Below are 15,775 nucleotides of genomic sequence, written 5' to 3'. Positions count from 1 at the left end.
AAAAAAAATTTTAAAAACAATTTTGACAAAAAAAATTTAAATTTTGTTTACCTAAAAATATTTAAAAAATTTATTTTAATGTATAATTTGGTGAAGGTTGTATAAGATTCGGCACAGTCGAATATAGCTCTCTTACTTGTTTTTCATATTTTTATACCCTTCACCTTCGTGAGAAGGGTATATATAAGTTTGTCATTCCGTTTGTAGGGTATATAAGATTCGACACAGCTGAATATAGCTCTCTTACTTGTTTCTCTTTAAAAGCTTCGCTATCGGGTTTTGACCATATACGAAGGTGGGTCAATAAGTTCACGACCTTTTTAATTTACCAGCTCTTAACTGAAAGGGGAACACTGCTCATGTAAACAGGCATCTGCCAGTTAACTGCTGTCAAATTTCTTTGTGACCGTACAAGCACCAAAGATGCAGAACGTTCTGGACGACAACCTAAATAACTTAAAAAACCACGATACGGGTTTGGCCGATCTGAGATTGAAAATGCAAGATATTGTGGAAGCCACAGGCATCTCACAAGGCTTAGCGGATAAAATTTTGAATGATCAGAGTAGTTTTCAAATAAAATTTAAAAAAAAAATTTGAGGGATCTTTAGCTTTTATTTGATACCCACTTTGGGATCAAATATTTTTATTTTATATATTTTTTTTGGAAAAAAAATCTGGACGGATAAAACATAAAAACAAAAACGACATCACAGATTTATATCAATAAATATAAATACTATCACCCATATGCATAAACAGTTTATAAATTTATCAAAGGTTTATAAAACAAAATTTTTAATACAAAATCTGTTTCATAAACCTTTGATAAATTTATAAACTGTTTATGCATATGGGGGTATATCTATATTTATGAATACAAAAGATGACTGCAATATTATAAAGAAGAAAAAAAACAAAGTATTTTTAAAGCTTTGGTTTTGCTATATAAATAAATAATTATGATTAATTTTTAATCATGATCTATCTACACATGTCTATCTGCAACAATTGAATTGTATTTATCAAACAGTTATTTTAAACAAGTCTACTAGAAGATATGCATTCAAAATGAAGACAATCAAATTTCTAATAATGGGCAATAAAAATGTGGGTAAATCTACCCTGCTGGAGGCTTACCTTTGGAAATTGAAATATGGCTGTGCGTATCATGATCACACCGTCGAGGAAGTTCGCTATCTAATTGATGCCATCGAAATCGAAACCATCGAGGAATTGCGACTACATCTGATCGAACACATCGAAATGAAAAATATTTATTTTGTTTGTTTCAATGTCAACGATAGAAAAACATTGCAAACAGCTCGTAATGACTGGATATTGGAACTGTTGAAACACAATCCCAAACTAAGAATATTTCTTGTGGGCCTACAGTGTGATTTGCGTGAGCAACTTCTGGTGAAATTAACTCACGACTATGTGAGTCACAGTGATGGTGTAACAATTTCACGTTACTACGAAAAAGTTCACTATTTGGAGTGTTCGAGTAATAAACCGGACAGTGTACAAGATTTGTTTGATAAAGCCATTAAAATTGTGCTGTATGAAGATGATGCCAGTGGCAATGAAAAGAAGATTATAGAGTTTTATGAACAAATACAAATAAATTTTAAATTTAAGAAATGTAATTGTGAAACTAAATGCGATGAATGTGAGTAGGGAAGGACTTGTAATAATTACAGTTGCTAGGTAGTATTAAATCAGATTGAAATATTGACTTTAATAAAGTTTTCTTTTAAAATTAATACAAGTTTCATTGAAATTAAATTTTTATTGGTTATTTAGCAAGGCTTTAGCAATGAAAATAGCTGCTGATCATGTCTTTCAGACAAACAAAAAATCAATGTAAAACGCAAGCTTTCGCAAACTTTTTTATATATCGAGCTGCGTACTTAGGGTCTCATTTTGTAAACCGAAGCGTTTGGAAGCGTTAGCAATTTGTATGAAGAATACTGGGAAAAGGGTTTGAAACTTGAATATGTTCCATACAAAATTTTGTTAACGTTTGTCGTTTCGTTTTATAAAATTAGACCCTTAATTTTAAATTTCGATAAAAAAAGAATAACAAATAATTTAAAAGATTTTATCCATGAAATGTGAGAATGAATCAGAAAACTAAATAAATAAACTCATTGCTCCCTTTTTTAGAACCTCCTTGTTTTGAAATCGATTTCTAACATAAACCTGATAAACATAAAGACGAACCTTTGTTTATAAACCAAAACCGACTCAACTCATCGATTTTTCAATATTATGCAGCTGTTTCAAACGACTGCAATGGTTTGCTATATAAATATTCTCTAATGATTCATTTTAAATTGCATTTCATTGCATTCATACAAGAAATACAACAGTTTATTTAAGTGAGCCTTAGAATAAAGATGAAAGAAATTAAATTTCTCTTGATTGGCGATCAAGGAGTAGACATAACAACTCTAGTGGATACATATCTATGGAAATTACATTTTGGTTATGCCTATCATGACCATCTCATACAACATAGACGCTACCATATAACCCTACAGGAAATCTCAAGTTTTGAAGATGTTCAACAGATTTTATCTAAAAATAACTCTGAAATTATATATATTTCTTTAATTTGTTTTAATATTACAACTAAAAAATCCTTGACAATATGGCAAAACAAATGGTTAAGAGAATCTTTGAATCTGATGATGGCGAATGTAAATGTAAACATATTTATGGTGGCTTTACAGTGTGATTTGACCAGAAATCGACTTTTAACAAAATTATGGCCATCAAATAATATTAAACTTAATGAGGTTTCAAATATATGCCGCTATTATGGTGACAAAATTTTATATTTGAAGTGTTTGAATTGCGAGGCACAGAATGTTAGAACACTTTTCAATACTGCTATAAATATGGTGTTGTACAATAATAATAATCGGTCAATGGTCAGTCGGCGCAATAAGCTTCTAAATAAAGGTAAATTGATTAAACATTTACATTTACTTAGTTGCAGTGAATCTAAATACCAGAATATTAAATGAAGTTGTATCAATTATTACCTGAATTTTTAAATAATACAAATAAATTCATTAAATAATTTAAACTATATTAATATTTAATGTCATTTAATTGATTGTGTTTTACATTGGAAAGGGACGGTAGTTATTATTATTTGAGGTAATTAATATTAAGAACTTATTAATGAAAATAAATTGTTTGAAATTGGAATTGCGATTTTAGGATCATTATTAAAATAAACAAGTAAGAAAGTATGATCGGTCAAGCCCGACCATATAATACCCTACACTAAGTAAAAGAGCAAAAACATTTTTCTTTTAAAATTTCAATAATTTATATTTTTGAGTGAGTTTCGGAAGTGGGCCTTATATGGGGGCTATGACCAATTATGGACCGATCACCATGAAATTAGGTCGTGTGATTTATGACTAAATTAAAGTTAACTATGTTGAATTTTGTGTGTATACCAACATTTTTAAGCGATTTATGCACGTTAAAGTGATTTTCGGAAGCGGGTCTATATGGGAGCTATGACTAATTATGGACCGATCGTAACAAAAATTTGCTGACATGAATTTTGTGTATAAAAAACTTATTTGGAGCGGAATTTGTGGAGATACATAAATAAATTAAACATTTATGACCGATAAAGTCCAATTTTGGAAGGACATTTGTATGGGGGCTACGTGAAATAATGGACTGATTTCAGCCAGTTTCAATAGGCTTGGTCCTTAAGTCGAAAAAATAATAAGTACCAAATTTCATCGAAATATCTTCAAAATTGCGATCTGTACTCTGCGCACAAGGTTTACATGGACAGCCAGCCGACCAGACGGACGGAAGGACATCGTTTAATCGACTCAGAAAGTGATTCTAAGTCGATCGGTATACTTTAAGGTGGGTGTTAGACTAATATTTTTGGGCGTTACAAATATCTGCACAAACTCATTATACCCTCCCCACTATGGTGGTGTAGGGTATAAAAATATCAAAGTGTCTTGCGATTCATTTAGTAATTTTGAAGAGCTTTTTTATGCGATCTCAATTTTAACAATTCAAAGAAATTTCAAGACCAGCAAAAGCCCTCAATTAATATACATATCTCACTTGATCAACAATACTGTATTAACTCAAAATTTTTAAAATTTCACTTTTTGCAAGAAATCAAATAACAACATCAATTTCTATATTAAGGTGGACCTTCAATGTATGGACAAATTTAAAACTCATCTTTTTCTAAAACGAAGGATAGTTTTGTGTTAGGTTACGATAAAAAAAATGTTGTCAAAAGTTTGAGCTCGATCGGTTAAAAATTTGGCGTGCCGCACGAAGCTTAAAGTTTGTGAGAACATTTCATTTTTTGTAAAAATTTTGCCATTAAATAATTACTTTTACAATTGAATATAAAATAATCGAAATGTGTACGTAATTGTCGTTGTAATGAGATATAAAAGACAAAAATTGGTTAAAAAATGTTAAAGTTATTAAAAATTCCCCAATTTACTTAAAATATATCCATATTTACTTGTACACTCAGGTCTCGTTTTATGCGGATTAAAATTTATGTGATTTTTAAATAAATTTTTTTTTGAATTTTTTTTTTAATTCTTCATTTACATAACCGAGCCCTTAAGGGCCTTACCTTTTAACCATTTTTAAATTAAACCAATTTTGTATCACTGATATAATGGTTATAGTTTGTTTTTTACAAAATCAAATTCTTAATATAGATTCAGATACGGAAAGAGAATTAAAGATTCATTGCGGACTGACTGATCTGTATTCCGGATATCAAGAGTTGCATAAGCAACTTAAAAATTTAAAATCGCAATGTTTAATAACAAATTATTTTGCAAGAAATGAATCAATTTAAGCTCCAACAAATTATTTGATTTCGTCCCCTATTCACTAGATTAATTCTAGTGATGAAAATGATATTTTACCATATGATGACAATATGATTATATCAACTAGTGATGAAAGTGACGTTGATCCAATTCCAAACCGATGCACACTGTGGTAAATCACAAATCTAGCTGGACAAAATTAAAAAATAAATGTCTGGCAACATTCCTTCTGATCATTTAATAAGCTTCTCAATACAATAGGGAACTGTAGTTCATGTTTTGTTTCTTTTTGGTTTTTAGCTCCGATTAGGAAAAACTAAGAGTTAAAGTCAGTTGTTGTCAACAGGTACATTAAGATTTCAAAGAGAAGTGTATTTTTTGTGTGACTTTGGTTTATAATTAAAAAGGCTACGGTGATTTTATTGTCATAATTTTTTTATATTATTATTAAGCTCTATTTCAAGGAAATATGCAACAATTTTCATTTAATTATTTCCATTGTAACTATTAAAAAAAAATATTTTTTGTGAGAAGATCAGAAATTAGAAAAAATAAAATATTTCCTTTTTTCAAGTAGAGTTAAAGCTGTTTATTCCGCATAGTTCCGCTGTAAAACTATATTTGGGTTAATCTGTCAAGTGTTCACTTCAAGGTAAATCAAACATCTTGCGCATTCTTGCGACCGCCATAAATTTTTTCACTTTTCCAGTATGATTTCTACTTTTTCACGAAAGAAAATTTTTGAAGAATGGGTAAAAACTCCCAAAATACATTGCGAAAAAAGTTGGTTTTTTATAATCGTTTATATATTTGAACTCATTTTTTATATGATTCATAAGTGAGAAGTGAACCCAACGTGATTTATTAATTTTGTCCAGTTAGATTTGCGACCGTTAACCTTTTCGAAGATATGACCAAACATATTTAATTTTTTAACTCCAATTTAAAATTTTTAAAAATTTCGTTACACAAATTTCAGAATTTTTGTATCATCACATTGGGATTTATTGAGAACACAATAGGGAATAAAAATGTGAAAAAAGTATGACAATACCTGCTACAGTTTTTCCGTACCTCCGATTTAAATTTTGCAATTTTAGAGAAAAACTAAATATAGTCTGAAAGTTTTACTTAAATCCTGAAAGACAAATCTAAAATTTTACAATATTTGGAATTTCTAAATGAAAGATAGAAAAATATTATAAAGTTTCCATTGTTTTGCTAATACTAAGAAGTATGTGTAACCTTATTCAATAAAGGTATGTTTTTTTTTAAACTTGAATGCTTAAAAACGTAGTAATTTATCTTAGAAATATACATTTATGAAAGGTAATGTTGAAACTGGCATTATGAAATATATGCCCAATTCACAATTGGTGTCGTAGCATTGTAGCATTGTATATCATAAATATTTTTCAAACTAATTTTTTGAAACAAAAACAAAACATTAATAAAAAAAAATACGACATACAACGATACAACGCTACGACACCAATTGTGAATTGGGCCATTGTTTAAAAAAAATCACAATAATTACACACATACATAGATACAGAAGTTTTTGATTTTTATAAAATTTGTCAGTCAAATAATCGATTTTTTATAAAAAGTTGATCACAGATAGATACCTATGTATTTAAATTAGATAAAGCGAAAATCATTTTCAACTAAAAATTTCAAACATTTATTTTTATTATGTACCTATACAAAAATCACTTTATAAAAAAATATAACTACTAAATGAGTATTCAAACGAAAATTTTAACAGTTGAAATTGGTGGATTTCTAGGAAATTTCATATTATTTCTTTGAGTTGCTTATTTACGTGTTCGTAATTTTAAATTTCTAGGACATTATTAACCCTTTTATATCTATTGTCAATAGTTATCATTTACCAGCATCGGTTCTGAATATATGCCTACCTGTGTTCGTTTCTCTGTCAATATATTCTAATGGAACATGATTTCGATTAAATGTTAATCAAAATAAGTTAAATAATATTTTTTATGTACAATTTTTAACATGTCACTTAGTTGCCATTTAAAATCAATTATAAATTTAATGTTGGAAATTTTAAATTTGTACCAAATAAGTCATTGGTGTACTATAGTACTTTTCAGGTTCAAATTGTACCAAAAAAAGTACGATTGTACCAACTTTGCCATTCCTCTTGTTGAATCAGCTTATGGGCACTGCTACATGTTCAATATGTGTATTAGAGTGACAATCAGTTGTATGGAAAAAATTTTTTGTTAAAATTTTGAAGAGTGCCGGGTGGAATATTGTGACACTAGGCCTAAATGTTAAGTACTGAAAATTTGAGCCAAATCGGGCAACGATTTCTGGACGCGCATCGAGGTCAAAGTTCAGATATACGCAAAATTTTATTGTTAATATGGAATAAATAGGTGAAACTCGTTAACTTTCTGCATTGTTTTCTAGAAATGTGTAGATTTATTTATATTAATGAATATTACATTAAAAAAAATTTTTGGAAATTAACCCTGTATCTCCTTTGGTTCAAAATGACCCAAAAAGTGTATTATCGCCAAAATTAGAGAAAAATGCAAATTTTTCAGTTTTTGAAAAAATTTTGCTACTAAATAAATACTTTTGCAATTGAATGCAAAAGAATCGAAATATGTACGTAATTATCGTTGTAATGAGATATAAATGACAAAATTTGATTAAAAAATTTTAAAGTTATTACAAATTCGCCAGACCATTAAGGCCACTTGAACAAAAAATTTAGGAAAAAAAACTAAGATATTTCGAGAAAAATTAAAATAAAAGCTAATTTTTACTTAAAATATGTCCATATTTACTTGTATATGAGTTTTTTTCTTCGTAGGATACCGTTAACCTATTCGCCGGTATGGCCAAAAAAAATAATTTTTTTTAACGGCTGTTTCAAAACTTCATTTTCAAATTTTTAAAAATTTTGTTAAACAAATTTCAGATTTTTTCGATCGTCACATTGGGGTTTATTGAGATTAAAATAGGGAATAAAAATATGAAAAAATTATGTCAATACCTCTTACAGTTTTTCCGTACCTGCGATTTAAATTTAGCGTTTTTCAAGAAAAACTAATTTTTTGTCCATATTTAGGCGACTGAGCCCAATTTCCTTACTGTTATAAATTTTAAGTAAAACCTATTCATAATATTATAGTCCTTGTTATTTTAAATATGTTCTGAACGTTTTACTAAAATCGGAAAACGATAACATTTGAATCGTGAAGGTCAAAGGTTAAATTTTTCAATATTTGAAATTTCTAATGAAATGATAGCGAAATGTTATATATTTTTGGGCCGATTTTCATGAAACTTGAGGAAAATATATATTGGTGTCTAGCATTTACAACAACAGTGCAAAAATGGATTTTAACCTTTAAGAGGACTTGGGGTCAAAATGGTTGTGTTTTTCGTGATTTTAAAAGTTGAGGGTAATTTGGACCCCAAGTGATGCTAAGGGTTAATTTCCATTTTCGTGCTGTTATTTTAAATTCTGGACTTTATGTTATATTTTCCTTAAGTTGCATTAAAAAAAAAATATATATTTCGCTATCATTTCATTAGAAATTTCAAATATTGAAAAATTTGACCTTTGACCTTCACGATTCAAAGGTTATCGTTTTCCGATTTTAGTAAAACTTTCAGAACATATCTAAAATAACAAGGACTATAATATTATGAATAGGTTTTACTTAAAATTTATAACAGTAAGGAAATTGGACTCATTCGCCTAAATATGGACAAAAAATTAGTTTTTCTTGAAAAACGCAAAATTTAAATCGCAGGTACGGAAAAACTGTAAGAGGTATTGACATAATTTTTTCATATTTTTATTCCCTATTTTGATTTCAATAAACTCCAATGTGATGATCGAAAAAATCTGAAATTTGTTTAACAAAATTTTTAAAAATTTGAAAATGAAGTTTTGAAACAGCCGTTAAAAAAATAATTTTTTTTGGCCATACCTGCGAATAGGTTAGCGGTATCCTACGAAGACAATAACTTATATACAAGTAAATATGGACATATTTTAAGTAAAAATGAGCTTTTATTTTAATTTTTCTCGAAATATCTTAGTTTTTTCCTAAATTTTTTGTTCAAGTGGCCTGAAACACGTTAATGGTCTGGCGAATTTGTAATAACTTTAAAATTTTTTAATCAAATTTTGTCATTTATATCTCATTACAACGATAATTACGTACATATTTCGATTCTTTTGCATTCAATTGCAAAAGTATTTATTTAGTAGCAAAATTTTTTCTAAAACTGAAAAATTTGCATTTTTCTCTAATTTTGGCGATAATACACTTTTTGGGTCATTTTGAACCAAAGGAGATACAGGGATAATTTCCAAAATTTTTTTTTAATGTAATATTCATTAATATAAATAAATCTACACATTTCTAGAAAACAATGCAGAAAGTTAACGAGTTTCACCTATTTATTCCATATTAACAGTAAAATTTTGCATATATCTGAACTTTGACCTCGATGCGCGTCCAGAAATCGTTGCCCGATTTGGCTCAAATTTTCAGCACTTAACATTTAGGCCTAGTGTCACAATATTCCACCCGGCACTCTTTGAAATCTAAAAAAATCGGCTGTCACTCTAATGTGTATATATTGTGATATTTAGATTGCAATCTGGATTTCAGAATATTAGGCTTTTCTGCGATCCATCAATACTGCATGCTACACGTTCAATAAATATCGCGAAACTGGATCGCGTTCAATATATCGTTGCCTATAACGCAAAATGCCAATAACTAACAAAAAAATAAAAATCGACTTTTTTTACAAATTCCGATGTACTTTGAAAAAGTTGGTTTTGAAATTTTTGTTAGTTATGGCGTTTTGCGTTTTAGGTAACGATATCACAGATTAGTACAGATATGCAACAAATGACAGTTCTCAAGAAAGTAATATTCCGTATGATTATTTTGACGTTCTATAACTTCTTTTCAATAGTAGTGGTTTGCAGAGCGACAGAAAAAATACAATTTTCAATAGGCAAATAGTGTGATGTATATTTTTTTCCCTCTTTCCAAACCATTTCCATTTTGATATTTATCGATAACACTTTCACATATCTAAAAACTAAATGATTTACTTTTACAACAATTAAAGCACAGCACACACTTCAAAATTTATCAGAATTCAAATTTCGAAAACAAAACAAAATTGAAAATTAATTAAAATTTGGAATAAAAATTCAAATTAAAATCCTTAAAAATTTCCGCATTTCATAAATACCACAATGCTGGCTTATTGTTTTGGCAAAACCTCTGATTCAACTGTAAATATGAACAAATAACATATCTAATTATTCAAAATAACGAAATCTTTCATATAGGAATCTTTAAATGCTGACATCGAAGGAGATCCAAAATACCAAAATAATAAACTGGGGCGTATACAAGAAGGTCTGGCATTTTTCGCCAGTGGTAAAATACTACGTCATGGAGATCGGTGGGTCTTTTTGAATGAAATTCTATAAAAGTTGAATTAATTATTGTTTTTTTATTTACAGTTTCCTTATAGATTTTGGTTTGGATAATCCCAATAAAGATATTGCCTTGCGAGTAGCCGCTCGTGTATCTACCAATTCATTGGGACGTAATTCCCGCATTAAACATATTTGGGGAGCGGAGGAAACGAATTCAGCCATACCATTTCGCTTAAATAGCGGCTCTACCTTTGAAATACAAATTTTGTTTACCTTAGAAAACATACTGATTGCCCTTAATGGTTTGCATATAGCTAAATTTACTCATCGTCTGCCTTTTCATGATATACGCAGCATAGAAATACGTGGTGATATTACTGAGGTGCATGTGGAACGCAATATTGTTACCGATTATCCTACACGACCCGATAAAACACCACATATAGTGCGTTTAGGCGGTCGCTATGCTGAGACTGCCGATTTAGAGGATCTCGAATCGGAAGCTGATTATTGTGAACTAGGAGCAGCCGATGAGGCTGAACGTTTTCTACCCTTGCCTTATTATGCCACCTTCGATAAGGGTTTCTTTGATTTGGGCTATAGCATCGGTGTTAGGGGCCATGTACGCCTCAATCCACATACATTTAAGGTGGCTCTGCAAGTGGGTCAGAATGTTTGGCCTCAGCCTACTATTGCTCTGCTGCTGGAGTTTCGCTTTACTAGACATCGTGACGGTGAAACTGGTGAACCCGTTATATCTCGCAATTCATTTGCCAATGGTAAATGGACGGGTGAAATTAAATCAGAATTGGCCACAGGTCTACGACCCGGAGCAGATTTTCATTTGGTTGTAGTGCGAGGCAGAAAATCGTTTGAGATTTATATGAATGACAAACCAGTTACCGATTATCCCTACAAGGTGAATCCGAAGTATGTGGATACTTGCTTTATAGCAGGCGATTTAAAACTATTTAGTGTGGATATTGAAAGTGATTGAAAGGGAAATAAGGTTGGATATTGAAATTTAAAATTATTATTAATAAAAAAAATAGTTGAAAATGGGTTCATTGAAACAAGTTCTTATTATGACTTTTAGTAGTGAAGTACCATCCTAAAACACTGTGTTTCCAAACTTTAATCGTGTTTGGTATGAATTGCGTGAGGGACATAGAGTAAACTATGTGTCCTTTAAAGACGAATCATATCTAACAAAAAATATTCGCGTACTTATTCTTCTTTTTTTGAAACAAAATAACAAGGAAGAAAATTTGGTCGGCCAAGCCCGACCTGAATAAATGAGCAAAAACATTTTTCTTTAAAAATCTCAACAGTATTTTTACGAAGGAGAACCTTATATGGAAGCTATGGCTAATTATGGACTGATCGACATGAAATTAGGTAGTGTAATTTATGTCTATATGAAACTAATTGTTGAATTTTATGTGGATACCAACATTTTAAAGAGATTAATATTTATTTATTGGAGCTATGACTGAAAATGAACCGATCATCATGCACAGCCAGTCAGTTAGACGGACGGAAGGACATTGTTTAATCGAATCGGAAAGTAATTCTGATAAATACATAATATGGAAGAAGAGAGAAATGTCAATGAAAAAAATTATAGAAAATTCCGCAAATACTAGTCTTTGTGTTATATTTGTCTTAAGTTTCATCAAAATCGGCCCAAAAATATATAACATTTCGCTATCTTTTCATTAGAAATTCCAAATATTGAAAAAAATTATCTTTGACCTTCACGATTTAAGGGTTAACGTTTTCCGATTTTAGTAAAACTTACAGACTATATTTAAAATTACCTGGACTATAATATTTTGAATAGCTTTTACTTAAAAATCATAACAGTAAGGAAATTCGGCTCATTCGCCAAAATATGGCCAAAAAATTAGTTTTTCTCGAAAATCGCAAAATTTAAATCGCAGGTACGGAAAAACTATAGGAAATATTGACATAATTTTTTCACATTTTTATTCCCTATTATGTTGTCAATTAATCCCCAAGTGATGATCAAAAAATTCTGAAATTTTTAAAAATTTGAAATTGGAGTTTTGAAACTGCTGTTAAAAAAATAATTTTTTTTGGTCATACCTGCGAATAGATTAACGGTATCTTACGAAGACAAAAGTAAGTAAAATTAAGCTCTTATTTTAATATTTCTCAAAATATGTTAGTTTTGTTCCTACATTTCTTGTTCTAGTGGCCTGAGACACTTTAATGGCCTGGCGATTTTTTAATAACTTTAACATTTTTTAACCAATTTTTGTGTTTTATATCTTATTAGAACGACAATTACGTACACATTTCGATTCTTTTAAATTAAATTGCAAAAGTAATTATTTAATGGCAAAATTTTTACAAAAACTGAAATTTTTTTTTACAGTTTTTGGGTCATTTTGACCCAAAGGAGACACAGGGTTAATTTCCAAAAAAAAATTTTAATGTAATATTCATTAATATAAATAAATCTACATATTTCTAGAAAACAATGCAGAAAGTTAACGAGTTTCACCTATTTATTCCATATAAATAGTAAAATTGTGCATATATCTGAACTTTGACCTCGTTGCGCGTCCAGAAATCGTTGTCCGATTTGGTTCAAATTTTAAGCATTTAACTTTTATGCCTAGTGTCACAATATTAAATATCTTTAAAGTCGAAAGTAGTGTATTCTGTCACCATTTTCGAATACATACTTCTGTTAACATAATAACTATAATTTCTGCCAATAATTATTGCTTGCATCTCAACTTTGCGATACAACTTGTTTTATGGTTAATTTCAAACATTCGGAAAAATCATATTATATTATCCACTGTGAAGCGCTTTGAAAAATCTTTATCACAGATAGTTTTTTTTACTTCAAAATCGTGTGTGTAAAAAAATTAAAAAAAAAATATCAAAATAAATACATATTGAAATAACGGTAAAGCATCCATGCTTTTTACATCGTTTTCTTACACATTGTTACATTAGTTTTGGCGTTTAAAAGCATTGTTTTTGAATTAAAACGTATTATAAAGTTCTTAAAAGCTTTAACTAATACTTAGTACAACAAAATAATCACTCACCTACTAAATCAACTTCCCTTTCCGCTTACATTTTACTGGTACAAACAAAACGGAACACTTTTATTTACTCTTTTATTTATTTTCGCATTTACATATTTAGCTTTTTGCTTTCAAAGATCTGTAGGTATTTTATTTATTTCCTCTTTATTTCCTACAATAAACTTAAAAGCTTATTTGACCTTTATTTACTTTGTATGAAGCTTTCTAACTACTCTTCATACACACACACAAACTCTCTTTTTTCTCAACGAACGGCCCGGCAAAAGCAACACACCGACCGGCACAAAATTGCATTCATACAATAATTTTTTTCTAACACTTTTATTACAAATTTACTTGATATTTTTTAACAATATTTTTACACACATCTATTAAGCTATATTTAAATTTTATATTTATGTAAAAATATTTGCAATTTTGTATCTTTTAACACGATTTATTAATTAATTAATCGAGCTCTAATCACCGAACAACCGAACACTTGTTAGATTTATAGAAAATTAAAAGAAGAATGCAAGTAATGTTACTGTTGTTGTTGTTGTTGGCATTAATGTGTAATAAATTGTACAAATACAAGAGTGTTTGTTGTTACACTGACAAATCTGTCTTGACATCTAACTTTTAATCTCTTAGCCAACTTCAATATTTCCCGCTCAAATCATCATCACAATAACAACAAACACTCTTTATACACACTAATGCCAACAACAACAGTAACAGTAACATTACTTGCATTCTTCTTTTAGTTTTCTATAAATCTAACAAGTGTTCGGTTGTTCGGTGATTAGAGCTCGATTAATTAATTAATAAATCGTGTTAAAATTAAAAAAAATTCAAATATTTTTACATAAATATAAAATTTAAATATTGCTTAATAGATGTGTGTAAAAATATTGTTAAAAAATATAAAGTAAATTTGTAATAAAAGTGTTAGAAAAAAATTATTGTATGAATGCAATTTTGTGCCGGTCGGTGTGTTGCTTTGGTCGGGCCGTTCGTTGAGAAAACATGTTAGTGGAGAGTTAGTGTGTGTGTGTATGGAGTTAAAAAGCTTCATACAAAGTAAATATAGGTCAAATAAGCTGTTTAAGTTTATTGTAGGAAATTAAGAGGAAATAAATAAAGTACCTACAGATCTTTGAAAGCAAAATGCTAAATAGGTAAATGAGAAAATAAAAAAAGTTGTAAAATAAACAAAAGAGTAAATAAAAGTGTTCCGTTTTGTTTGTACCAGTAAAATGTAAGCGGAAAGGGAAGTTGATTGAGTAGGTGAGTGATTGTTTCGTTGTACTAATTATTTATTAATTTTTAAGAACTTTATAATACGTTTTAAGTTCAGAAACAATGATTTAAAACAATATGTAAGAAAACGACGTAAAAAGCATGGTCGCTTTACCGTTATTTCAAGATTGATTTTATTTTTATTATTAATTTTATGGAAATTTGTATCAGGACTCCCGCAATTCCCAAAAAAGTGTGGAAATATCCCAAAAATGGAATTTTTTTGTTTTTTGGCTGTAATATTCATACCAGGGGCGGGGTTACAAAATAAATGTCAAATGAACCAACTTTTGAACTTCAAAATTGAAAAAAGATGGCTTTTCACCAAAAAATTAAAAAACAGAATTTTTTTTTTTAAATTTAAAATAACAATTCGAAATTTTTTTTTATCCAAAAAATTAAAAAACTGAAAAAAAATTTTTGTTCACCTAAAAATATTTAAATTTTTTATTTTGAAGTATAATTAGGTGAAGGGTATATAAGATTCGGCACAGCCGAATATAGCTCTCTTACTTGTTTTAATATAAAATAAGCACTATTTTAATAATAGCTCCATCTAAATATCAATTTTTAGTTCTAACTCAAATTAACAGTTCTAAGTGTTAAAGAAATATTGTCTTTTAAATTTGCTCCTGTAACATCAGTTGATGTCGAAAGAACATTTTCTATGTTTAAAAATGTTTTCAGATCCAATAGACAACGATTTTTATTTGAAAATTTAAGTAAATTTTTTTTGGTTAAAAATTATGTAAAAGTTTGTTTTTTTAAGAGCATATTTTTTAAATTTTAAGAGCATATTTTAAAGTTTTTACTGCATATTTAAAGCGCCTAAAAAGCTTTTTTTAGAGCATATTTCCGGTTTCCCTGCTTATTACCTTTTGTTCTTAGCAAGGCGATACGAACAAAGTCCCCAAACCACAAATGAATTAAAACCCCAAAATTAGGGGCTTAATTCATTATGAATTAAAACCCAAAAGTTCTAAATGAAATAAATCCCCAACCAAAGGAACTAAACCCCCAAGCAAAAAGAAACCGTCTTCGCATACTAAAAACTTTTTGCATTGCCGGCCTTCGGCTGGGCACAA

General features: G+C 29.2%; 2 protein-coding genes across 2 annotated transcripts; both read left to right on the top strand.

Annotated features, from left to right (window-relative positions):
• Positions 1 to 1,095: 1,095 nt before the first annotated feature.
• Positions 1,096 to 1,680, top strand: LOC135950382 (ras-related protein ced-10-like). Its single transcript, XM_065499929.1, has one exon. The coding sequence runs from the start codon at positions 1,096 to 1,098 to the stop codon at positions 1,678 to 1,680; it is 585 nt and encodes a 194-aa protein (XP_065356001.1).
• Positions 1,681 to 10,013: 8,333 nt separating this feature from the next.
• Positions 10,014 to 11,376, top strand: LOC135951830 (galectin-4-like). Its single transcript, XM_065501564.1, has 3 exons — positions 10,014 to 10,170; positions 10,228 to 10,343; positions 10,405 to 11,376. The coding sequence occupies exons 1-3, from the start codon at positions 10,132 to 10,134 to the stop codon at positions 11,315 to 11,317; spliced, it is 1,068 nt and encodes a 355-aa protein (XP_065357636.1). The 5' UTR covers positions 10,014 to 10,131; the 3' UTR covers positions 11,318 to 11,376.
• Positions 11,377 to 15,775: the final 4,399 nt, after the last annotated feature.

Source organism: Calliphora vicina, chromosome 2, assembly GCF_958450345.1.
Source record: "Calliphora vicina chromosome 2, idCalVici1.1, whole genome shotgun sequence".
Lineage (NCBI taxonomy): Eukaryota > Metazoa > Arthropoda > Insecta > Diptera > Calliphoridae > Calliphora > Calliphora vicina.
Note: the sequence above shows the minus strand (reverse complement) of the source record. Positions and strands in the feature narration are given on the sequence as shown.

What these genes read in the sequence shown, in the direction of transcription:
- LOC135950382 (XM_065499929.1), top strand. Translation starts at nt 1,096, where the DNA reads ATGGGCAATAAAAATGTGGGTAAATCTACCCTGCTGGAGGCTTACCTT.
- LOC135951830 (XM_065501564.1), top strand. Translation starts at nt 10,132, where the DNA reads ATGCTGGCTTATTGTTTTGGCAAAACCTCTGATTCAACT. An exon ending in GCAAAACCTCTGATTCAACT is followed by an intron (nt 10,171 to 10,227) that starts GTAAATATGAAC and finishes TCTTTCATATAG; the next exon opens with GAATCTTTAAATGCTGACAT. An exon ending in ATACTACGTCATGGAGATCG is followed by an intron (nt 10,344 to 10,404) that starts GTGGGTCTTTTT and finishes TTTTATTTACAG; the next exon opens with TTTCCTTATAGATTTTGGTT.